Here is a 24172-nt window from a genome sequence, read left to right as displayed (position 1 = left end):
AGCATCCTTTATAGTTTTGACTTTAAATTAAAAAAATATATAAGTATTTGCTTATGTGTATATATATTGGCATGGATGTAAAAGTCAGAGGACAGCTTGCAGGAGTTGGTTCTCTCCTCCCACCCTATGGGACTGGGGATCTACATACTCAGGTTATCAGGCCTAGTGGTCAGTACCTTTACCCACTAGGCTATCTCTCAGGCTTTACTTTTGACTTTTAAAAAGACTAATGTGCTAGTAAGTCATCTATCTACATACTGTCTATCTACTCTGGGCTATTATCTACCTATGTCATGAACCTTAAACTCAACTATTCTATGGGAAATGTCAGTCCAAACTTAACTATTTCATGGGAAATGTCAATCTGTTAGCCACTTTTTCCAAAAAATAATGCCATTTTTACCCCCAACCAAGTATATTGAAGTATCTATTGTATCCAGGAAGGGTATTGAAAAATGAATGAAGATATTAAAAATTTAGTTGAGTGTTTTTATTTTTAATTTTTGTCTGATTTGTCATCTAAATACCATCTTTATGTTGTGGCAAAACAAAAATAACTCACACAACTCCAGTCCTCTTAAAAAAATTTTTTTTTAGGGTACACTCTAATACTGTGAACTACAGGCACGTCACTGCACTGATGTCTTGAACTGATACATTTCACATTTCCTCAGCTCACCCACTTCCTGACAGCTACCATTCTGACCTCTTTGATGGACTATCTAAGTAGTATTTGTCCTTCTGCCACTAGGTTATTTCACTTAACATAATGAATTAAATATTTTTAAAATGCTCAATGAAATTTCAGCTGCTGAAAGTATAAGGCCTAGAGATGCCTGGACTACTAACTACATAATAATACAATGCCCCCAAACTATATGCTACTCTCTCTAAGTCTTTCAAGAGAGAATGTGGCTCTGACTTGGGAAAGTATTTTATGATGTCAGGATAAACATAAATAGTCTCAGTGTGCAAGCATGCTTACTTCAGTTAGTCTCCTCTAATATAAACAAATAAAAAACCCAACAAAGCTTAGAATAGATCATTTGCAGGAGTGTCCCCCAGAGGTTTATTTACCATCCACTAAGCCTGAACTCTTGCCTGTAGTGTGTCACTAATTTGTAAGGATAGTGTGAAATGGAAGATTGCAGGAGTGCCTTAGGTCAATTAGAGATAGGGCCTAGTAGTAAGCAAAGGGTGCAGTGTCAGCTCCAAAAGGAGCTGAGGGCCAGCAAGGCTGCGTGAACCAAGAGCCCTGAAATGCATGCAGATCTAGTGCTTAGCAAAGAAAACTGTTGTACTAAAGGATGCTCAGGAAAGAGGGCAGCAGAAATCCTGCATGGGAGTTTCAGTTGAGGAAAACCATGAGGGCTAAGAAGTGACTCCACTTCACTTTCCAATTATTGTTTCAGATACAACAGTACTCCTAAAACAGAAGCATTCAAAACAAAACAAATCGAGAATTCTGGAAGTATTACATTGAACTGTTATGAAGCTACCATTTTTTTTTTTTTTTTTTTTTTTTTTTTTTTTTTTTTTGAGCATTAAAAGTTCACACACTGGGGCTGGAGAGATGGCTTAGTGGTTAAGAGCATGTGCTACTCTGGTAGAGGACCACAGTTTGTTTTCCAGCACCCACACAGTAGCTCACACCTGCTTATTGCTCCAGCTTCAGGGCACCAGAAATCCTCTTCCGACCTTGAGGGGACCCACAGTGGCATACATAACCCCATGCAGGCACACACACATAAATAAATCCTTAAAGAAAGTTCAAACACTGTAACTTTCCTAAGGTCCAGTCAAAAGGGGTGAGGTTACTCCCTGAATATTAGCACATAATATTATACTCAGTACTACCAATAAAGACCCTGAAGATGTGCTGATAGTGTGTGCTTTCAGAGGAAGGTATACTAAGACAGATGAACATTACTGAGGCAGAAACAGGATTTTTAATATTCGATGCCAAATTTATGACTGAAGCCACACACAGCAATAGCCAGTCTTAACCTGTAAAACTAAAACCTCCAAGCAAAACCATCCCTTTCTTTCCTGTCTAACTGACAGTGCCTGTCCTTAATAAACCTCTACCCCTACAAGGTGCTCAGTCCCCTGTGCCGAGCTGCCAAGCCTGGATTCTAGAGCGAAACTGCAAACACAAAACTCACCCATGCCCATATGCATCTCTTTGTCAATCTCCTACCCACCGTTTTCTCCTGCTTACGCCAGCCTTCCTCTCAACTGCTCTACTTTCTTCCAACCTTGGCACAGTATGAAGCCCATCTGTCCACGTCAAGTTCTCTCCAGCCCCTTCCTTTTAATACACCAGTGATCTAATCTTTCCTGCCCAGACTGGGACAATCCTTCACAGCCGTGGCCTCCTGGTCTGTTCCGGAGAAGGAACTCTGGCTTTCAACATGCGTCTTGTCACTATCTGTGTTTGTCTTGCCTAGACCCCCTTGTCTCTTTCTTAAAGCTGATTTCACCTAGAAAGCATCAGTGAACAGAATTCTTATTCCATAGATTAGAATAATCTTTTTTGGAGAGTTGTAAATATGTTCAACTTAATATCATTATAAAGGTATATAATCTATATTGTAAGGATGTTTGCACTTAAAGGGATATTTTCTTTTAATATACGCAAAGCAGTGAGTATTTCAGAGGCTCCTTTAAAAATAGGTTGTTAAATATTAGGGACATAATTTAGAAGACAAAAGGTGCCCCATGTGCCTTAAACAGTTTTTGAAAATGGTTTCTCTTGAAGTCCCCCACCCCACCCCTACCCCCAAAGTGTACTGGGAACCTATTCCATGATGCCATCAGCAGATAGACAAAAACTGCAGTGTTTTGAAAAACCTCCATCCCCACCTTATGTCAAACTACCCACTCTGTATTTACATACCTTGAGTTTGCTATTTCCACTTTGGTTCTGGCCATGGCCGCCGCCCTTTGTGCACCTTCAATTGCTCTATCCACCTTCTCCCTAGTTTTTGTATTTCTTATTGGTATAAGCTGCTTCCTTATTCCACGGACCAGGATATTATTTTTGTATTTTCCCTCTTCCTTGGAGCCATCAGGAAACACAGTGCAGCCGTACCCATGCCTCTTGTTATTGGCCCACTCGCCTTCGTACTTCATGCCATTGGAGCGTTCGCTGATGCCGAAGCCATTGCGCTTATCATTCTTCCACTCGCCCATGTAGGTTTCCGTGGTAGTGGCATCCACATGATCTTCCACGGGGCAAAAATCACAGTCGACGTCACCGAAGCTGATGGTGGAGTTGGCATCGCTAGAACTGATTCTGCTCATGGCTGCATCACTGCGGACCGAGCTGCGCTTGCTGGAGATGGAAGACTTGGATTCGGACTTGCGGAGTTTCATGCTGCCAAGAAGGGAGCCCCGACGGAAGAGGCCACCCTTTTTCTTGCCCAGCTCTGTGTCCGCATGGAAGTTGAGCACGAAGCCACCTCTTGTGCCAGCCGGGTTGTCTGCAGCTGCGGCTGCAGCTTCATGCAGCACGCTGCCATTGCTCTGCTCGCTGCGCAGGGAGGCCAGGGATGTGCGCAGTGGGGAGCGGATCACCGTAGCTATGCCATAGGGCACACTCTGGCGCACACCGTAGCCATGCCGCATGCCTCCAGCCCACTGGCCCTGGTAGGTACCTTCAAGAAAGCAGATCAGCATAGTGTGAGTCTTCAGGGACCGCATTTGCATACTGAGAGTACAGTACCCTGGGCAGGAAGGGCCAGAGTCAAATTTAACACACTTCTTTGGGCGACTGTAGTGATGCTTTTTAACCACTTCTGAATGGCTACCTGGTGAATTTGACTCTAATGGCTTTAATGTATAAATTTTCCTAATAGCCTGACTTCTGCTTTTAATTTAAAATGTTTTATTAATCACAGGCATGCATAGGAACCACTGTTTGGTTTGTATTTCTCTGGGGATTAAACCTAGGACCTTATACCCAATGGGCTAATGCTCCATCAGTGAGCGATACCCTCAGAGCTGTGAACTTTTTTTTTTTCTAATACAAAAGGAGTGATCATTAGAAATCATCTTTTGCCACCTGAAAGCACCAAAGTAAGGCAGTGCCACAGCAGAAAAAATGGTTTCAAATATTTAGCTGAAGAAATGGCTTTTAGGTCTATGCCCAGGTACAACATTCTAAGAAGCATCCAGGTTTAAGATTAGTGACAGTGATCAGAATACTTGGGGCATGTTGTCCAACAAGCTGTCCTAGCTTTTCCTACTTAGGCAAGGGCAAGCTGTTGAATACTGAGGATTGATGGGGGTGGGAGTAGAGATGGGGGCAGTACAGAGTACCAGATTACTTGCTAAATCTGGTTTCTCCTGGGCATTGTCTTTATACGTCTCTCTAGTCTCTGCCAACGCTTTGAGTCTCACCATACTGGAAGTATCTGAGGGCAGGAGTTTACTTTCAAAAGAGGACAAATGTCTCAGACTCATGGCTTACGTGTTCTGTGGTCTCCGGCTGTCTGAAGTTGATATTTAAAGAGCTTTAAAGAACTGACAGGATGGAAGAAGTATTTCCAAATCTCAGAGGAATACTTGGCAGCGTCCATTAAAATTCTGTTGACCCAGATCACTTTTTCTATGAATATTATACTTTTTAGGAATAAGATAAACCCCTAAAATAGTTTCAGTGGCTTCTACTTAATAACCAAGATAGATTTAAAAAAAAAAAGCAACCTGGTAGAGGTTTTTAAATGCTCTTTGGAAACAATGAAGGTTAAACTAAGGAACTCAGAATTTTCAAAGTAGAGGCCATTACCTTCAATTAAAGGCAAGTTTTGCATCCTAGTATGCCCCTAGAGCAGCTATCTGGAAAAAATTTAAATGTAATTTGGTGTTATTCCTAACAATTGTCAATGTCAAAGAAAATAAATCATAATTATAGTCTGTGTTGACCTTGTTCTGTTTTTAATTATACTTTGTACTTTACATTATTTTGCAGATTTCCAGTGACTGGGATACATGTATTCTTAATAGGACATGAGATAATGCTGTGGGCTACTATTATTTCTGAAGATGGTTCTTAGTATGTAGTGCAGGCTGTCCTGGAACTCTCAGTCCTCCTGCCTTAGGAATGCAGGGATTAAAAGCACCATGCCTGCCCAGTGTTTTTGTCACTGTATAAATAGGAACTGCCCCAAGTCAATTTCAAGACCCCCTTCTCTTTCTTCTCATGCTGACATGTCTACATCATATAAAGCACCAACAACAGAGGAACAATTAAATACTAGTGGGTCTGTACCATGACTGCTATATCCTGAGTAGACCTCGAGTTTTAACTTCATGCCTATAAATTTCTAAAGAGGGTAGGGCACAGCTCTTAAAATAGGGTAAGATTGTTATATACAAATATTTCAGAAGCTGAGTGTGGAAGTATATGCCTGTAATTCTAGTGCTGGGAAGGCTAAGGCAGAGAAGGCTACTACTGTGTTTAGGTCAGTCTGGGCTACTCAGCTGGACATTGTTTAATCCCCCCCCTCCCCATGATAATAAGCTTTCTACTGAATAATAGGTATTTCTAAACACTGCTGCAACTATAGGAAAAAACACCCAATGAATTATTAGAAACTTTCAACTTTGACTTTTCCTAGATGAACCCTAAACAGTAGAATAAAAGTTACATAACCTTATACACACACTAAAACGAACCACTGTATTTGATATTTTGTTTTGTTAAAATGCCATATTCCTGTCATTCTAACTTTTCTACAGAATGATTTTGCTAAAATAAGTTGTAAAAGATGCTACTTGGCATAAGTAGTTATGCTTTTAAAACACAACCATACCATCTTAGTAAATCATAAACAATGATGGAAAATTAATGGTCACTTTCCTCCAAAGAACAGCTCCAAAGTCAAGCCTGGATTTACTTTCCCCAAAACTGCTTGGACACTCAGGGTGTTTAAAGAACATCAAGGATTAGAAAGTTTAAATACCCTTGGTACTAACAAATAGAACAGGGGCAGGAAATAAAGGTATCAGTGACCTTCCCTTCTGCGTGGTTATAATATCACAGCACTGGGGAGAATCTCTCCAGGACATGCACAGCACCACTAGAAACCAGTTTGTTCAAAATCTAAGCAGTTGGTCTGAAATGTTAACGAGGTTTGGTATAGTCAAGGTACCTAGAAAACAAGACCTATTTCTCTATGAAGCAGGTGGTCTCTGAGCTCTTTTGTCCAAAAGGAGTTGTGACTTCCTATTCTCTGTTCCTAAGACACACAGGGCATGTTTAACACACAAACAAAGGTGTTTTGTTGTTGTTTTTTCTTTTAGATCTGCCGTCTTAAGTGTACAATATTGTTGAGAATAGCTTTTGGATCAAAGTGAATTTTAGTCAAATTTGAACTACTGTGTGCCAAACTTGAGTCTATTCTTGGAATGACTATATGCAACTATAAATCTAGTTTACAAAACAATGGCTAGGACTGAGGATGCAGCTCTCTTGGTAGAGTGCTTTTCTGGCATTAATGAAGCCTTAGATTCCATCCCCACCTGGTCCATAGACCTGGTCCTGGAAAGGTAGAGGCAGAATGCTTATAGTTCAGTGTCACACTCAGCTTAAAGCTAGCATGGGCTACAGCGACCTTGTCTCAAATACATCAAAAGCACAGTGGGTCTTCCTAGATATCTTCCATAGCTTTATGTAGTTTTATAATAACGTATAACAGAACAGAATTCGCACAAAAGAATCTGGACATCTGGACCTGGATTTCATGAATATGATGCATAATCCAAGTTTCTATTTCAGTGACGCTTTACAAAGAAATCTCTAGTGAAATAAAGTGAGAGTTCTCACATGGAATTATTCCTTCTCTACTGTCACTAAAAATACGTGGGAAGAGAGGCAGAATTAAGCTAACTCAGGAATAGAGAAACTGGTATTCCTACTTGTACTAAAACCTCTGAATGAATTAACTTGTATCAATATAGATCTGTTTAGGCCATTTTTTTAAATTATGGATTTTCTGAAAAAAATGTGCTAACATGAGAAAATCCAGGAAACTGACCAGCACAGAGTAGGCATTCAAAAGTAACTTACACATTTAATTTAACATTTTTTCTTGATTATAGCACACCAGGGTTTTGTTTGTTTGTCTGGTAGAAAAAGAAAACCACAGTGCTGTGATGATGCCAAATTTTGTCTTTTTAAATTTTCAAAGTTGGTTTAAAACAGAAGGCAGATTATTCATAGCTTTTTGGAGATGTATTTGGCCTTGTGCAGACAACACAGACACATCAGTTTTACTGTGCTCTCTCTGTTTTGATCACTAAGTATAACAAATACTTTACATTACCAGGTTTCATTTAATGAGTTTTAACTTTTAAAGGAAGTTTATGTTGTAATTAAATTATAATAAAATAAGTCTATCTTATAGTCTTTAAAATAAGAGCTAGAATATGATCACAGTAAAAAACAACAAAATTTCTGTTGTTAAACACAGCAGTTTGTTATATCAGAGCTAGGGCTTCCAGTAAAATCCAGAAGCAATATTCGTAAGGCTGTCAACCAAGGCATTTTATTCTGGTTCTGAACAGTAAAGCCCCCCTGTTAAACTACCAAGGCACTCAGGGCTCAGCCCCTAGAAAAGTACTAAGACACCTCCCTCCCCTCTTTATTCCATGAGAACCATATCCTTATTTAAACTGTAGGACTAAATGATGTCAAAAAAAAAAAAAAAAAAAATCCTACCATTCTGCTGTTTTGCATTTGAAACACAGCCCAAGTGTTCTGAGCAAGTAAAGTGTACAAATTGTATAAGCTTTTATATAAGCAATAGCATAACGGAATTTCAGTGGGCTGCAGAAACTTTTAATTGGATCCCTTTAATATCCTCCAACTCTGAAGAGGCTTAATTCCAAAAGGTGACATCGCCTCCTACAATCCTTTTCAATTAAATATGACTATGTTTATTATCAGAAAATAGACTTTGCCCAAACATACGCTCTATTCGTCTCTCCCAGCTTTGTTTTTAAAGAAATTAATCAATCAAGTTTTGACCCCTGTTTCACTCATGTATGCTTTTCTAGTGAGAAAAAATGAACCCACTCCTATAATATACAGAAATTGTAAGGCAAACACTGTTAAATCGCACCCAGGCTTGCTGTTTAGGCCACACCCCTTAATGTATATTAAGGATAAAGCATACTCTTTAACTTTTTTCAATTTTTAATGGAAACTCCGTCGATTTTTCCTAAAGCATTTCTCCAAGATCTCCAGGTCAGCAAAGATTACAGTTCTGCTGATTCAAGAGTACTTTAAGGAGCCAAGTGAAAGTTAGGGAGAAAATTAAGAATGTCACTTGCTTTGAGCGGTCGCTCTGCTGCCTGTAACTAGGACTCTAGAAAATACAGCCTCAATAAGGTCCAATTCCCCAACATCCTACTTATGGGGTTCTGGCTTCTATCTTTAGGCTAACTGGAGGACCAGAAGCGAAATATGAGACTCTACGTGAAACCAAACCGCGCGGCGGTCAGCACCGACCGGCAGCCACCCAGCCCAAGGCGTCCCTCTAACTCCACAGGAGTGGCGATTTCAAACCTGGCCCTGAGAGGGATGAATCAGGAACGTAATGTGACAGGCTCAAGTGACAGCGTCCTCTCTCCTGCCCAGCCCTCCCGGGGGCAGCGTGGCTCTGGCTCCCGCCAGGTACCTGCATGCCTAACTCCCCGGGTATGGACTCCCCGCCCTCCCGGGGAACCGCAGACACTCAGAACCTAGCCGCGCGCCCAAGCGGTCCTCCCGGAGATGGGGAGGAGGGTGAGAAGGAGGGTAGACTCCCAGGTGTTTTGCTGGGTTTCCTGACACCTGCTCCTTGCGTCCTCCCCACTTCCCCGCAGCCCGGGAAGAGCCCACCGTGCCAGCCCGCAGAGACGTCCGCGGCGCCGCTCACCTCCATCCCCGTAGGTCTCCACGCCGTACCCGTCTTGCAGCCCGTTACTCCAGGTCCCCTCGTAGCGGGCGGGGGTGCACAGGCTCTGCCGGACCCCGTAGCGCCCCTTGAAACCATGTGACCACTCCCCCCGGTACATCCACTTGCCCTTCGTCTCCACCCCCAGCCCGTGCCGTTTGCCCTGCGCCCAGTAGCCCTGGTAGGTGTTGCCGCTGGGCCAGGTGTAGCCTCCAACCACCTCGAAGCCGTGTGACCAGGAGCCAGAGTACTCGCCCTGACCCTTGGGCCCCGTGCAGATGCCATGCCCGTGCGCCTTGCCCTCCTCCCAGCCGCCGCAGTAGGTGCCGCCATCGTCGAAGTCGAACCTTCCGCCCGTCATTCGGGGGGCAGCCCCGGCGCGCTCCCCGCGGGGGCACGGACGCGGGCAGAGCTGGGCACCGCAGGGTGTAGATCGGGGGTGGGGGCCGGGCGGGCGAGCTCACGACTGCACCCGGGGCAGCTCGCACCGCCGATCGGCTCCAGTCCGACGCCGCCCCCGTCCTCCCCTCCTCTTTCGCCGCCGCCACCGCCGCCTCTCTCGCTCCTCCACCGCCGCCGCCCCGGCCAGCGCCGCGCGCGAGAGGACAGCCTAGTCTCCGGAGCGGACCTTCAGCTGCTCCCACCCGCCCACGTGAGCCGGGCACCGCCCCGCGCCCGCCCTTAGTCCCCTCCCTGGACGCCCAGGCCCGGCCCCGCGACGCGCCCGCCTGCCTGGCCCTGCCCCCAGCCCCGGGAGCCGCGCTTCCTCTCTGGCTGCTTGGCGCGCGAGCTCTGGGCACACGTGTGTCCACGCCCGTGGGCTGTGTCTGGGAGGGCCAGTGCACTCTGAGACCTGCGACCGTCAAGCCTGTGGATGAAGGTGCGGCTGCCGGTGTTGGGGGCAGGCTCTCCACTGCTGGAACCTGGGCTTTTCAATTGTGTTTAATCTTCTACAAGTGAGGCCACGTGTGTGATGGGGTGAAAACTCGTGTGTGTTTGTGTGTGTGTGTGTGTTCGTGTCTGCATGGGGTTGTAGTTGCATTTTTGTCCAGCATTCCAACTCGTGCTCTGTTGGATTTGCCATGCGCAGCTGTCATCATGAATTAATATGCTCCAAATATATGTCTGCGTGTGATAAATCTGTGGCAGCCTAGATATAATTGTGCAGAATGTTCTTTTACACCTACCCATTTTAGGGCACATGTGTTTGCATTTCTTTTCATGAAGATTCTGAGAGAGAGAGAGAGAGAGAGAGAGAGAGAGAGAGAGAGAGAGAGAGAGAGAGAGAGAGAGAGAGAAAGGGGAGGAGGAGGGGAGGGAGCGAGGGAGCAATGCAGTTTGAAAGAGCATGGCATGAGTTGTTTGGGTTTTATTTGTAATAATGATGGGCTTTGTAGCTGGCTTTGCAGGAGCACAGAGCATTGTCTTTTACATTCCAGCCTGTTCCCTCATCTGTTCTCAACTTCAGAAATTCTTCAGCCTGGAGCTGTGTACCCAAACAAGCTTAGTCTGTATATATTGTTTGAGTGCCTGGAATGCACACCTGGGACCTCTCTACTGGTGTCCACTGTTTAAGAAAGTAAACAAGTCTTCAAGGAGGAGTACGTAAGGGTAAGTAAAGCACGCCTCTACAGGGACAAAGAAGCTATGAACTAGAAAACAGGTGTCAGCTGACCCACTATCCTGCAGCAGCACTGCCTTGTTGAACCCACTTCAGATACCTAAACCTCTCTAAACCTTCTCACCATTCTCTCAGTGGAAATATCCTTCCCTTTCTGTGACAGGGAATGACTTGGTGTATTTCAATGGTAGTACCCATGAAGTTCAAGAATTGGGAACAGGATAGTCGAGCCACATACTACAGCCTCTTCTACGAGTGGCAGTGGTCTCTCCTCACCTTCACAATGCCAGTGGAGGAAGTCTTCTCCTCAGGTCACAAGCCAGGGTCTCAGAAGGCCTCTCAGAGAATACATTCCTGCCCCTAGGCTGAGAGGCTTCTGCATGACAGGTGGACACTTAGATCTCTCACTAGGTAGTTGATAATCAGATGAAAACGCAAGGTCAAGCTGTCAAAAGGAGAGTGAGGGAAAAGGAGTCTTTCCTGAGCAGAATTGTCTCTGGAAATGTACTTTCTTGCCTATCTGTCTAAAAGACCAAAAGAAAAAAACAAAACAACAACCAAAACAAAACTGTTTACACTGAGCCAAATCACCAAAGAAAATGAGAAACCCTCATCCATGTTACTGCTTGTGGAGTGCCAGGAATAGTGTTTACCCTAGTGGCCTGAAATAATTAGGCATCTTGCTCAGCATCCCATCCTGGACTGGGGATTGATTTAGGCCACTGGGAAAATGAGGACCCAGGGCTTAGCAGCTGAGCTGTAACTCCTTTTCTCAGTCACAGGAAACACCAGCGTTGGGGACTCACACAGCTTGATCAAGTCCCACCTGTTCTGAGGGTTTGGTTTGATGGGAAAAGAAGTAGGGTTGCTCAAACTGATACTTCTTTGTCTTTTAACTGGCTTTCTTCTCAGAACAAGCATTTATGCTTTGGTTTTTGTTGGGTTTTGGTTTGGGACCTACTTCTAGTGGCCTTTAAGAGCATTTTTTTTTTTTTTAAGTTTTGTTTTCTCCCCCAATTCTCCAAAAATGAGGACATTCATGGAATACACTAGACACCCACAATTTTCTGACTTCTGCAATAGCTACGTAGTCATTCATGGTGCAGGGAAAATAATGGTAAATCTGCACCCATCTGGGCAGGGTATGGTGGTTTGTGTAGGATAACACACAGCTGTTTACTTTTTAGTCTGCTCTTCTGCCTAACCTTCCTTGGAAGGAACCTTAAGTAAAATTGAGAACCTTGCACTAGATATAAGTTGTTTAATTTCAACAAAACTTACTCCTAAGTTAACTGCCACTGACTCCCATGGAAGGAAGTTAGTATGGAACTTTTACTGTCTCCTGAACAATTTTTTCAACCAATTAAGGGCGTGAGCCATGATTCCATTTTCCTCATGCCACCACAAAGAAATGCCTCCACACCCCACAGTTCTGTATATAAACATAAAGACAGAAGCGTGGTGGCCGTGGTCGGAGACGGAGGGCAGAGGAAGAGGTGCAGAGCAAGCAGATCCTAGCAGTGAAATATGGTTGCAGTTTTAGAGTCAGGGTTAGTAATGTCCTTATGTTCCCTCTCTCTCTCTGAACCTTTGCCCTGGATAAGGGGGAGTTGAATTTAGCTTTAAGACTGGATTAGTAAGAAGAGAATGTGAATGTTGGTGTGACAGGTGGAATGGGGGAGGCCAGTGAAGCCCAGGGGCCAAGAATTCCCACTCTTAGCAGCTTCTTTTCCTCTGCTCACGGAGCCCTTACAACTTTCTTTTCTAAAAAATCATTTCTAATAAACAGTAAGCTGCTGCAGTGTGTGTCCAGTTCATATGGTGGTGAGGATGTTTTGCTTACAATTTAATGATGTTATTATTTTTTTAGTTTAGTGATCTGATTTCATTAAAATTACTGAGAGTTTTAATAAGAAGTTTATAGATGACAAAAGAGCTGAAGTATGAGTGTTTATTGTTTCAGGAACATGAATTAAAGTGAATAGAGAAGTATATAGAATTAAAGTGAGTAATTCAAATTGAACATTATTAGCTTGATTTGTAAAGTCAAGAAATCCAAATGATTCATTTGTGTTGAGTGTTCATAAAATTTAAGTTGTGCTTAAATGAATTTTTAAAAATTAGGAGATCTAAGTTTTTTAGACAGCATGAAATCAGAAGAATTCCAAAGTCAGTGCTCTTCAAATTGCTTAGGTCAATCACTGCATATCAGAGCGTGTGCTAAGCTTTCTAAATCTTGTTCTTCTATACTACTGATTGAACCCAGGGTGTGGTGTATGCTGGGCAAGCACTCTACCTCTGAACATATCCCCAACCCTTCTTTATTTTTCCTTTGAAAGAGGGTATTGGTGTATTGAGTGCTTTGGCCTGGGTCATTAAATTCTCCTGCCTTACCATTCTACCCTCAAGTGTGTGCATTATAGGCTTGTGTCAACACCGCGTCTTCAGTTTTTTAAATACTGCTTTTATTGGAGAGTACTTTGAAAGTCTTCAGGTGGGAGAAGGAAACAGCCTGGGTATGAAGTAAGGAGGGGTGATAGAGATGAGTTTTATTTCTTGTTTGGATAAATGAATTACAATACCACTGTCTAGAATTTGAAGAACAAATTAGAGTTAGTTAGAGGAGTTGGTTATGGCTGTACTCATGTTGGAATGGAAGATCCCCAATTCATGCAAATACACCAAAGCCAAGGTAGCTCAGAGGCAGCATGCTTGCACGGCTCTGGGTTTAGATCCTTGAGCTGCCAACAAAACCCAGAAATACACAACAGGACACAGTAGGCAGCTGAGTAATAATAAGGGTAAAAACCCTGAAAGTAAGTGAATTTTTTTCTCCTTTTCAGTAGTGCTTCCTTTTGAGATTCAAACTATTTGCTCATGCCTTCAGGGACCTACTCTTGTCAACATCTTTAGGTCACTGTCCTATGCTCTAAAAGGAATGGTAGCTATTGAACCACTCCTCATCTGTGCGCTGTGCCTTGTCTTATACAACACCACCTTAGCATCTGGGTATCTTTTACTTTTTGTAGTGTTGGGGCTTTCATCTTAGAGTTCACTTCCTCAGACACAACATTCACCTAGATACAGGCCAGTTCTGATAATTGGAACTTTACGGTTTTACTCGGCGACAGCATTTCTTCATATTTCCCACTGTCCCATAAGAAACCGGTGACTCTTATCAAAGTCTCAACTCCTTGAGTTCTGTCTGCCTGGTAGCCTTTGTAATCATTTCTGCCTCACTACCCTGCCACTCAGTGCTCTTTCACAGTAGCTTCTTGTAGGCTTTGATTTTTCAAAACCTACTTTAATAAGGGTTCTTAAACACTTCCACCTCCCTTCTAGCCCACAAGGGAGGGAAAGAAGGTTTATAGACAAAGTGGATTGTGAGCCCGTGAAGTAATAATTCTTTGGGGCATTACCATTTGTTGTCAGGATATCGGCAGTGCAGTCCAAAACATCAAACAGGAATCAATAGCAGCTTGATCCAGAGGAAACCCTGAGGCTCTGACTAATCAGTAAGAGTCAGTGGAATCAGCAAGAAGCAGCCAGAATACCCACGAGGATGTTCTTTGACACGTTTCTCTCTACAAAATCACAAGCGAAGATCAGTGAAGACCAGCAAAGCATTGAAAGGTGAACCAATGCAAGAGTGTCGCCTCGTCTGTGGGATTATATTTATATTCTTTCTAAAACATGCGCCCTCTCAAGTGTCTGTTTCAGTAAAACATGTCCTCTCACAAGACAACTTCCAGAAAAACACCTGTCTGTTCTCAGCAAAACATCCCCTCACATGTCTGCTTCCACAAAACGTCATCTCATAAGACAGTTTCCAGAAAAAAAAAAAAAAAAAAAAACCATCACATGACAAAACTGAGTTGTTAGAGAAATCAGAAATTTTCATTTCAGTACATCTGTCTGTGCATCCTCAATCCTGAGTCATCATTTTCTAACCTTTGTTCTTGGAAGCCCCTTGTGGACACTGTCATAGCATTTAATTATTGCTGCCACAGACTGGTTGTGAGCCTCATGCAGAGATCCTATGCCTGGTGGTAGATCCATTCCTGGCCAGCTCCATGTGTATGTTACTGTCCTCCAGCCCAGCTCAGCCATAGCATTCTAGTTATGTTCAACACTCTTCAGTTGAACAAGGAACCTTTAAAGGTGATGTGTCTTTAAAAGTTAGTGTCTATATTAGCTTTCTGTTAGGTTTGGGCCTCACTTGCTTGGCCCTTTTGCTTTTGTGCCTGTAGTGAAATAGTACATAGTAGGAGAGGGAAATGTGATGGAGGAGATCAATGGTAGCTGGGAAGGAAAGAGAGAGGAAGGGCCAGAATCTCATTATCCCCCACCTTGAGGGCCTGACTTACTCCTCAAACCCCATCTCCTAGACACACAGAAAAAAGATTCTTTCCTGCTCTAAGGCATCAGTCACTCATTCCCACCATGTGTGCTAGTTTCTTCCTCCTAGCAAGAATAGATCTTCTGGTGTCTTCCGTATCTTGTTTTTTCTTTGTTTGTTTGTTTGTTTGTTTGTTTTCCTCAAGTCTTCTGTGCCTATTCTCAGAACTAAAGACTTTCTTGGGGTGTACTATAGTTCAATCTTTACCTGTCCATCTCTGATTCTCTTAACGCTTGATTTCTATTATGTGAGCCCACTAGTTTATTGAAGTGTTAACTAGCCAGCGGCTGGGAGCCTTTTGCTTCATAGATGAAATGTCATTGTCTTTAGCCCCTATTCTGCAAGTGACAGCTACAAACTTGGTAGTTGTAAGAGCTCATCTCCTTACCTTTTGTGGAAACCATCTTTCTTGTGTCTCTCTCCTTTCCTCTCCCACCTCTTTAGCTAGGTCATTCCCTATTTTACTTCTGGTCTTCTTAGTTTTAGAATGGTTGCTGTGTTCCAGCCTATAAAGTCATGGTGCCAGAACTGTAGTGCAGTTGCTGGCTACTTGTTGGCTAGTATCTAGCAGTCCTGCCCTGGAGGCTAAGTCTAATTTAGAAACAGTCTTAGTTCCTATGTAAAAACACCAGCTGAGCCACGTGTAAATCTCACGGGCAATGCTTTGGTTTCTTCCCATGACTTGTCCCTGGGGCCCTCTGCCTGTTCTTTCTAATGGGGTAAACTACATGGAGACCTACCTAATAGCATCTATGTCCAAAAGCAAAGCTCACAGTGGCTTTCAGGAGTGCTCTAGGAATGAAAAAGATAGTGATAGAAAGGGTAACGAGCAACACTCTTACTAAGAGTAGGAAGCTAGAAGACACAGAGTGAATCTCAGGTCTATTCTGAAGACCGGAAGCAACAGCTGGGTATGATGGTGCACACCTGTAACAAAGACATTCCTGACAGAGGCTAGAGGATTCCTATAAGCTTCAGGACATCCTGGACACTTGCTGGCTAGTACAACCAGGCTGTCCTGCAGGAGAGGCCAAGTGTAATTTAGAAACAGTTTGTTGCATAAAAACAACAGTTGAGTCTTGCGGAAATGACCAGGGCAGAAATTTACACGGTAAGTTGTAAGCTGGCCAGAGCAGAACAGTACAGGGCTACCCTGCCTTCAACAAAAGCAAATCAACAGGTAGTTAGACCTGAATCAGAACATAAGATGTCTACATGTGCATGAACATTTGTGCTGTCTGCCTTAGATTCAGAGATGCGTGTATGGCTCAGACTCGGATTGTGAAGTCTTTGGGAAATAACTCTGAAGAAACAGGAGATACAAAGAAAAACAATATAAGAAAATGCAGTGAAGACCTGCAAGTAGCCACCAACAGCCACCTATTTTATGATTTCAGAGAACTGTGTGGTTGAACTTGTTTTGGGGAATCACATAGTATATATAGTGCCCTCCAGACACTGCAGTGGAATGAACTCCTGAAACTCAGACACACTACCAAACAAGGAATGGGAAGAATCCATGCCTGAGATGGAAAGGAAAGAGACCTGCTGGGAAAGGAGTTTCCTGGCCTCTGAGAGGACAAGACTTGCCTTGCCTTCATCTCTCACACAGCATGTAGAGTCATCTAGAGCTAGTTCCCATGAAAGGCAGCTCCCAATTTGAAATGCCACAAACTAGGGATGGTAAGGGACTAGAGAAGTATATTTAGGAGTGTTGTCATTAAGACTAAAATTAGTGAAAATTGATATGATGCCTTTTCATAAAGCAGCTGGCTAAAGGAGGGTGGCATACAATATTTAGGAAAGTACAACTTAGGAGTAAGCTAAGTGACTCAAAGCTGAAGGAAAGAAAAAAATCAGTTATTAGGCAGTAAAAGAAATATAAATTATAAATGAAGAGAGCATTGTGATGAGATCTGAACAATGGGCAAACATAGAGAAAACTTTCCTCTAGCCAAGTGACAAGAGGCTGTTTTACCTTCATCAAGTGCTGTGTCCCCATTTGTCTCCTCAGCATGTATACCACAAAGCTCACATAGGGCTCTTCAGGCAGATAGAAAGCCTACATTTCTCCTCCTATCTTCATCAGGTTCCAGCATTTTTGTTTTCTCTGGCAAATCCTTACTTTTGCTTTAAATTGCTTTTTTTTGGTCTTATTTATGGTTTACATTACTTTTAAAAGCTCAGGTAGACTTCAGAACATTCTGTCATAGCCTTGGTGGCTCATTGCTCAGATATCCCTTCAAGAGAACCTACAGTGAGGAGCACACTAGCAGACTGCCTCTACCTGCCATGACCCTTGATCTGCTACAGTGCTTATATGAAGACCATGCTTTGCCAACAACATCCTTCCAACAAAGATGAGAACTTGGTGCTTTTTGTGTTCCTTAACACAGAGCACTCTGAGCACCAGGCAAGCCTCTTGGGATTTGGATCCACACTTGGTACTGCTCCTGTTTTAGTGGAAAGCGACATGGTAACAACAGTGTAGGACTCAGGAAGGACAGAATCTTGCCAGAGGCAACCTGGGGCTTAGTTCATGATTTAAGCTGCTCTGCCTCTTAGGTCACTTGCTCACTCAAATTTGAAGGTGTTGGTCATAGTGGTGGTGTTAAAACATACATAGATACAGTGGCAAGTCCCTGTCTATCATAGTGTAGATGGGTAGGGATTAAAGCAAGGCCAGATCACCTGCAATGGAAAGAATATCTTTAAAAAAAACTGCTCTTGGTAAGTTATTTAGTCTTAATAGAGAATGTGCATTTGACCATAGGACCTAGTGCAACTGTTCCAGAAGTTTCCATCATGATTGGAGTCTTGTTGAACCCGCCATGAAAAAGTTCTACAGACTCAAAGCAATCTAAGTTTCATATAGTAAAACCAGTATCAAGCTGAGAGGACCAAAGGACACAAGAAGCAGGAAGGACCAGTTGTCCAGACCTCCATGTCTCACTCTGGGTTGTTCTTGTGTCCTTTCTCCAGCTTCTCTTCTGCCTAGATTAGGATTTATACTGTGAGGTAAGAAGGAATGAAGGCTGCATTTCCTTGATGGACAGATAGGCTTGGTGTATGTGAGAAGCTGAAAATGAATGGAGATGTATTACAGCATGAAAATATAGACAGAAAATGATCCAGTGGGCTGCGCTGTGACAGCAGTGGATCTCACTGTATGTTTTATATGAATAGAAAAATGGTACAATGTTCAAATACATGTTATGTTTTTGAAAGGTGGCCAACAGCCTGGCCATGTGGTTAGGGACCTTGAAGGAGAACAAGTGGAAGATGCAATTACAAGGCTGGGGAATTACAAAGCCGGGATATGTGAGATGAATGATAGATATGTGGGTGTAAACACTCTGAAGACATTCATTTGCTGCTGTTGTTTTTCTCTAACGCTGATGCTCTTCATTTGACAGACATTGAAATCTTAAGTAGACTCGAGGGCCAGGGCAGTTAATGTTCTCTTTCTTTATGTGCTGTGAGAGATCTGAAACAAGGAGCCCATGAATTTAGCAGGCCCAGCCAGTCTAGCTAGTAATGACTCTCTCTATTCGTCTTGCCAGCTACAGAGACCCTCTCCCTGGGAACAGTCACCTTCTTCGTGTCAAGTTGACTTCTCTGGTTGCTTCCAGCCTGCAAGCAGGAATGATTTCATTCTGATTGGGATAGACAATTATTCTAGGAGTGAGTCTGACTTTTCTGCTCAACTTTCTATAGGGGTTTACAGAATGGCTAATCCACAGGCATGGAATTTCATACATGTTCAACTGGGGCCACTACATAGTGAAGGAGGTTCTAGAATGATCCCTGATTGTGGAGTCCACTGGCTTTATCATATACTATAGTATCACATATATTATCTATGAAGAGCCAATGATGGAACAGTTTTCTGAACTCACAGCTAAAGTTCAGCTTGATGGCAATAATCTGCAGAGGTGCCATTCCTCTTGGATATTGTATGTACACTAGATAAGACTACACTTTGGAGTCATCCTTAATGAGAACAACGTGTACACATGGGAACTGAGAGTTGGAAGCAGCAGTATTTTTCTTACTGTCAAATTCAGCGAGTTTCTTGGAATTATTCTCACACATGATAAGCAAGAAATCTACCTCTGAATTACTATGTAGCCCTGCAACTTTGGGCTCCCCAAAGAGGAAGCATCATTATCACAGGATAAAGGAAGAATACTGTTGAACTTCAGATGCTGGCTGCTGCCTGGAAATCCCTATTGCCTTATGCCCTCAGGTCAGATGATAAAGCAACTGTCACCATACTGGGATGGTTCATTCTTAAGAGCAGGAGGGGGATTTTATATAAAGAGGACAGAGAAGAATATGTGAGAACCTAAGTGGTTCATTAGGGTGCTTTAAGCCCTTTGTACATATAGGTACTTACATGCAGCAATCCTTGTTACAGAAGGGTAAGGATTCCAAAGAGTCTAACTCCAGAAACCACTAGATAAGCCATCAACACGTATTAACGAGGTAGCTAAGGAGAGAGAAGATGAAAACCATTTTGACTGCAAGAGCAACTGAAGAGTCAGGGGCTGCTGCTGTTTCATTGAGCACCCTTTTAAAAGCTTTGGTGAGAGTTGCTCTGGATGTGAAGAGATCTTTGCAATGTAAGAGCTTCTGGTCATGGACATGTACCACTCAGATCTTCACATACATATGACATATATATGACAACATATATAAATGACATATTTATATAAATATATAAATTATATAAATTAAATTATATATATAATTTATTTACATTTTAGATGCCATTCCCTTTCCCCATTTCCCTACCCTAGAAATCCCCTATTCCATCACCCTTTCTCCTTTTTCCTTTATTTTATTTTAATTATATGCAGGTATTAAGGTCAGTTCTAGCTTAAGGAACTAGCAATACAATGGATGCAAATAGTCAAAGAACAAGCAAGACAATAAACACAAATAGTCAAAGAACAAGCAAGGCAATAAACAGCATTCCATGGACACTCCCATGATCACTGGTTCTAAGGGCTTATCAGGATGATGAAAATATCTGAGCCAAATTCCCTGTCCTAGCTCAAAGTCATTTTTATTTCTGAAGCCTACTTCCTTGTTCTAACCTAAGATTTAGATTCCTGCCTAAAATTGCTTATTTGTTCTAGCCTAATGTCATATTCCTGCCTGAAGCCCATTTCCTTGTCCTTGGAACATTTCAGATTCTTGCCAAGCAATCCCAAAAGCTCTCTACTTCTCCCTCTTTTTTATTTCATTAATAAGATGGAGCCTGTCTTAGGTCATTCTGCCAAGAATGATTTCCTTACCCGTCATGGACTATGCATTATCCAAAGCAATGTACTTCTGTCTTAGGTTGGTAAGGCTCTGTGCAGAATCTTACCCATCCTTGGCTTGCCAGCCTGTTGATTTAATAACTGTCTGGGGGTTCATTTTCAGCTTCAAGTCATGTACTTTGGCTGCCAACATGTTGATGTTGTTAAAGACAAGCTTTAATATGATGGGCAGGAATAAAAGTATTTCCAGGAAAAAAAGGGCTATCGTGATCAAGCTATATATGTCATTCTTGAAGCTTGACCAAAATAGAAATACTGACCTCAGGCCATGGGTAATTTTATCTGCAGTATCTACTGTATCAACACTCAGCAGAGCAGCATTCTTGAAATTCATAAGTTCCCTATATATTGTTAAAACATCCAGAGAGGTGTTAGAATTATGCCAAATACACTGCAAGTGTCATTAAACCTCTTCCTAATTATAATGACTACCACTGTAAATTGTAGAACTAACATGGATCCAATGGTATTTGGCATGACACTCTAGATGGCTCCTTACTCTTAAACTCTGAACCTCCTTCCAATAATTTGAATAGGATAAAGAGCATCAATTCATTGTCCCAAGTGCCTATCTAAATCGTCTTGTATATTCAACATATTAGTAACAGTTTTTGCTAAATGATTAACAAAAGTAGCTCTTTTAACTTCTTGTGTCACAGCAATTGCAGAAGCACTGGTGCTAACAGTTAATGTAACTAAAGCTGTTTTACCAGCAATAATCAAGCCCACTACCCTCTTGCTTCTGCTTAAAGCCTGACTCACTTCTTCCAGTACTTGCAAGCTTTTTTCAGAAGACCAAGGTTCTGTGATACTCAGGGCACTAAAACAAAAGCTGGTTGATAGACTTCCGTAACTGGCACGCCAGATTTCAACACACTAACACAATAAGAAAGTGTATAATCAATGCAACATACTTTAAATACTGTAGAAGAAACAAAAGTAATTTTAACATGACAATTTAAAAAGCCTTAACACATGTACTAACACTTGTTTGAAATCCAGATCCTGCAGCAACTTTATCTCTTGCTAACATAACATCATAGGGAACTGCAGCTAACTTCCAAATATGTCTCTGAAAATGTTCAGAACTGGCCTTCCAAATGAAGACTGTTATTTCCAATATTGGATTGATTTCTAGACCAGTACATGACTGAGTGTGAATATCTGGTCATATTTAAGAAAAATACACGAGTCATTATAACTTCTCTTTTTGATTTTCTGTTCCACAAGGTCTAAAATCTTGAGGCAAGGCAGCTTGTCCCATCAGGGGTATAGGTAAGCAATAGTGGATCAGGAACATATGTCCAATACAGCTTCCCAGTCACCATTGTCAGGGCACTCAGCAAGCTCACAGGTCAGCATCATTCTTTATCTAGGCATCAGCATGTCTTACCTGTCATTCTGGAAGCCACCAGGATTCTTCAGCATCCTGCAATAAAAACACAAACATGCTGTCTTCCCCATATTAAATACCTGGTCATGATCATGCCTTATGCCAGTAAGTAGATCCTTTCTTTTCACCTAGACATAAGGATGCCTAGTTGTAGGGTGCCATAGACACTCAGCAGAATGTTCCTTGTCATGCAAATATTTTTTTTTAAATTGAAATAAAAAGAGCATGGTTTAAATAAATTAGTGGTGTCTGGGAATATACCGCCCCCTTTTTTATTTTATGAAGATATTGTTTTAAAGTTCCATGGGCCCCTTCCACAGTCCCTTGTCCTTGACTGTCAGGCCTTGGATGAGGTAACTCCATTTAACCTGCAACATCAATCACGTAGGACACAGGTAGAGGGCATGATTAACAGGTCTCCACCTCCAGAGATATAAATATTAATGAGTTATCTAAAGGCCAGGGGGGGCATAGCTAATTAAGTTATCCACTCCCCCTTTCCCTCCTCCATATAAAAGCCAAGCTCCCCTGGATTTTGGGGAGGAGGGTGAATCATCTACACCCATTCACCACGACATGAACAATAAAAGCTTTGGAAAACTGGACTCCATGTGACTCCTGGGCCTGCTGACAGGTTCCCAGCCTTTGGAACCCTGAACCTCCCCTATGCAGCCACTGGCTTTCCCACGGCAGCTGTGTGAATGTGGGACCCTCCACAAGTGTGGGAAGCCTGCCCAGGACCCTGCTGCCGGCCCTCTCGACTTTGTCCCCACGGCCAGACTCCCCCCCCCCCCCCCCATGAGTTTTTTCCCCACACTTGACAATTATAAGGAATCCAGTAATATGGGTAATATTAAATTAAATTGCTGCAAAAAAGTCTCAATTGGTGGAATTCGATAGCCAGCCATTATCTGTTTTTTTGTTTGTTTGTTTGTTTTTCTTTTTTTAATTATTGGATACTTTATCTATATTTCAGATGTTATCCCTTTTCTCCATTCCCAGCCCCAGAAACCTCTTATTTCATCCTCCCTCTTATTTTTATGGGGGTGTGCCCCCACCCATTCACCCACACCTACCTCCACACCCTCAAATTCCCCCTCCCTGGGATATTCAGCCTTTCAGGGACCAAGGCCCTCCTCTCCCATGGATGCCCAACAAGGCCATCCTCCACTACATATACAGCTGGAGTCATCAGTCCCTCCATGTGTGTTCCCAGACTAGCTGTTTAGACCGTGGGAGCTCTGGTTGGTTGGTATTCTCCCTCTCCCCATGGTGCAACAAGCCCCTTCTACTCCTTCAGTCTTCTCTCTAACTCTTTCATTGGGAGCCACATGAGCAGTTCAATGGTTAGCTGAAAGCATTCTCCTCTGTGTATGTCAGGCTCTGGCAGAGCCTCTCAGGAGACAGCTATATGAGGCTTCTGTCAGCATACACTTAGCTACATTCACAACAGTGTTTGCATGACATACACAATAGTGTTTGCATATAGTGATTGTACCTGGGATGGATTCCCAGGTGGGGCACTTTCTGGACAGTCTCTCCTCCAGTCTCTGTTCCACACATTGTCTCATATTTGCTCCTGTGAGTATTTTGTTACTCCTTCTAAGAAGTACTGAAGCACCCACACTTTGGTCTTTTGTCTTCTTGGCCTTCATGTGGTCTATGAGCTATATCTTGGGTATTGTGAACTTTTGGACTAATACCTACTTATCAATGAGTGCATACCATGTGTGTTCTTTTATGATTGGGTTACCTTACTCAGGATTCTAATTCCATCTATTTGCCTAAGAATTTTATGAATTCATTATTTTAATAGCTGCATTGTGTAAATGTACCACATTTTCTATATCTATTCCGCTGTTGAAGGACATCTGGGTTCTTTCCAGCTTCTGGCTATTATAAATAAGGCCGCTATGAACATAGTGAAGCATATGTCTTTGCTATATGTTGGAGCATCTTCTTGGTATATGCCTAGGAGTTGTATAGCTGGGTCCTCAGGTAAATGCTATGTCCAATTTTCTAAGGAACCACCAGACTGATTTTCAGAGTGGTTGTAACAGTTTACAATCCCACCAACAATGGAGGAGTGTTCTTTTTCTTCACATCCTTGCCAGCATCTGCTATCATCCAAGTTTTTAATCTTAGCCATTCTTACTGGTATGAGGTGGAATCTCGGGGTTGTTTTAATTTGCATTTCGCTGATGACTAACGTTGAACATTTCTTTAGGTGCTTTTCAACCACTCAAGTTTCCTCAGTTGAGAATTCTTTGTTCTGCTCTGTACCCCATTTTTAATAGGGTTATTTGGTTGTCTGGAATCTAATTTCTTGAGTTCTTTGTATGTTTTGGATATAGTACTCTATCAGATGTAGGATTGGTAAAGATCTTTTCCTAATCTGTCGGTTGCTGTTTTGTCCTATTTATGGTGTCCTTTGCCTTACAGAAGCTTTGCAAATTTATGAGGTTCCATTTGTCAATTATTTTT

At 42.5% G+C, this 24172-nt stretch overlaps 1 protein-coding gene and 1 long non-coding RNA gene across 4 annotated transcripts in view; one reads left to right on the top strand and one right to left on the bottom strand.

The window, feature by feature from the left end:
• The window catches only part of Jph1 (junctophilin 1), an 81153-nt gene extending 71633 nt beyond the window's left edge, over nt 1-9520 (bottom strand). For all 3 annotated transcript variants that reach the window (XM_076924292.1, XM_076924293.1, XM_076924294.1), the window contains exons 1-2: nt 8928-9520; nt 2900-3659 (exon numbers count right to left, since the gene is read on the bottom strand). In XM_076924292.1, coding sequence (XP_076780407.1) covers nt 2900-3659; nt 8928-9306 — 1139 coding nt within the window. In that variant the 5' untranslated portion in view covers nt 9307-9520. The remainder of the gene's footprint in view (nt 1-2899; nt 3660-8927) is intronic.
• A 131-nt stretch (nt 9521-9651) lies between these two features.
• On the top strand, nt 9652-22341 carry LOC143438598 (uncharacterized). Its single transcript, XR_013107332.1, has 3 exons — nt 9652-9901; nt 10385-10556; nt 18529-22341. It is a non-coding gene; the product is annotated as an uncharacterized LOC143438598 (long non-coding RNA).
• The last annotated feature ends 1831 nt before the right edge of the window (nt 22342-24172 follow it).

Source organism: Arvicanthis niloticus, chromosome 25 (genome assembly GCF_011762505.2).
Source record: "Arvicanthis niloticus isolate mArvNil1 chromosome 25, mArvNil1.pat.X, whole genome shotgun sequence".
NCBI classification, from domain to species: domain Eukaryota; kingdom Metazoa; phylum Chordata; class Mammalia; order Rodentia; family Muridae; genus Arvicanthis; species Arvicanthis niloticus.
Note: the sequence above shows the minus strand (reverse complement) of the source record. Positions and strands in the feature narration are given on the sequence as shown.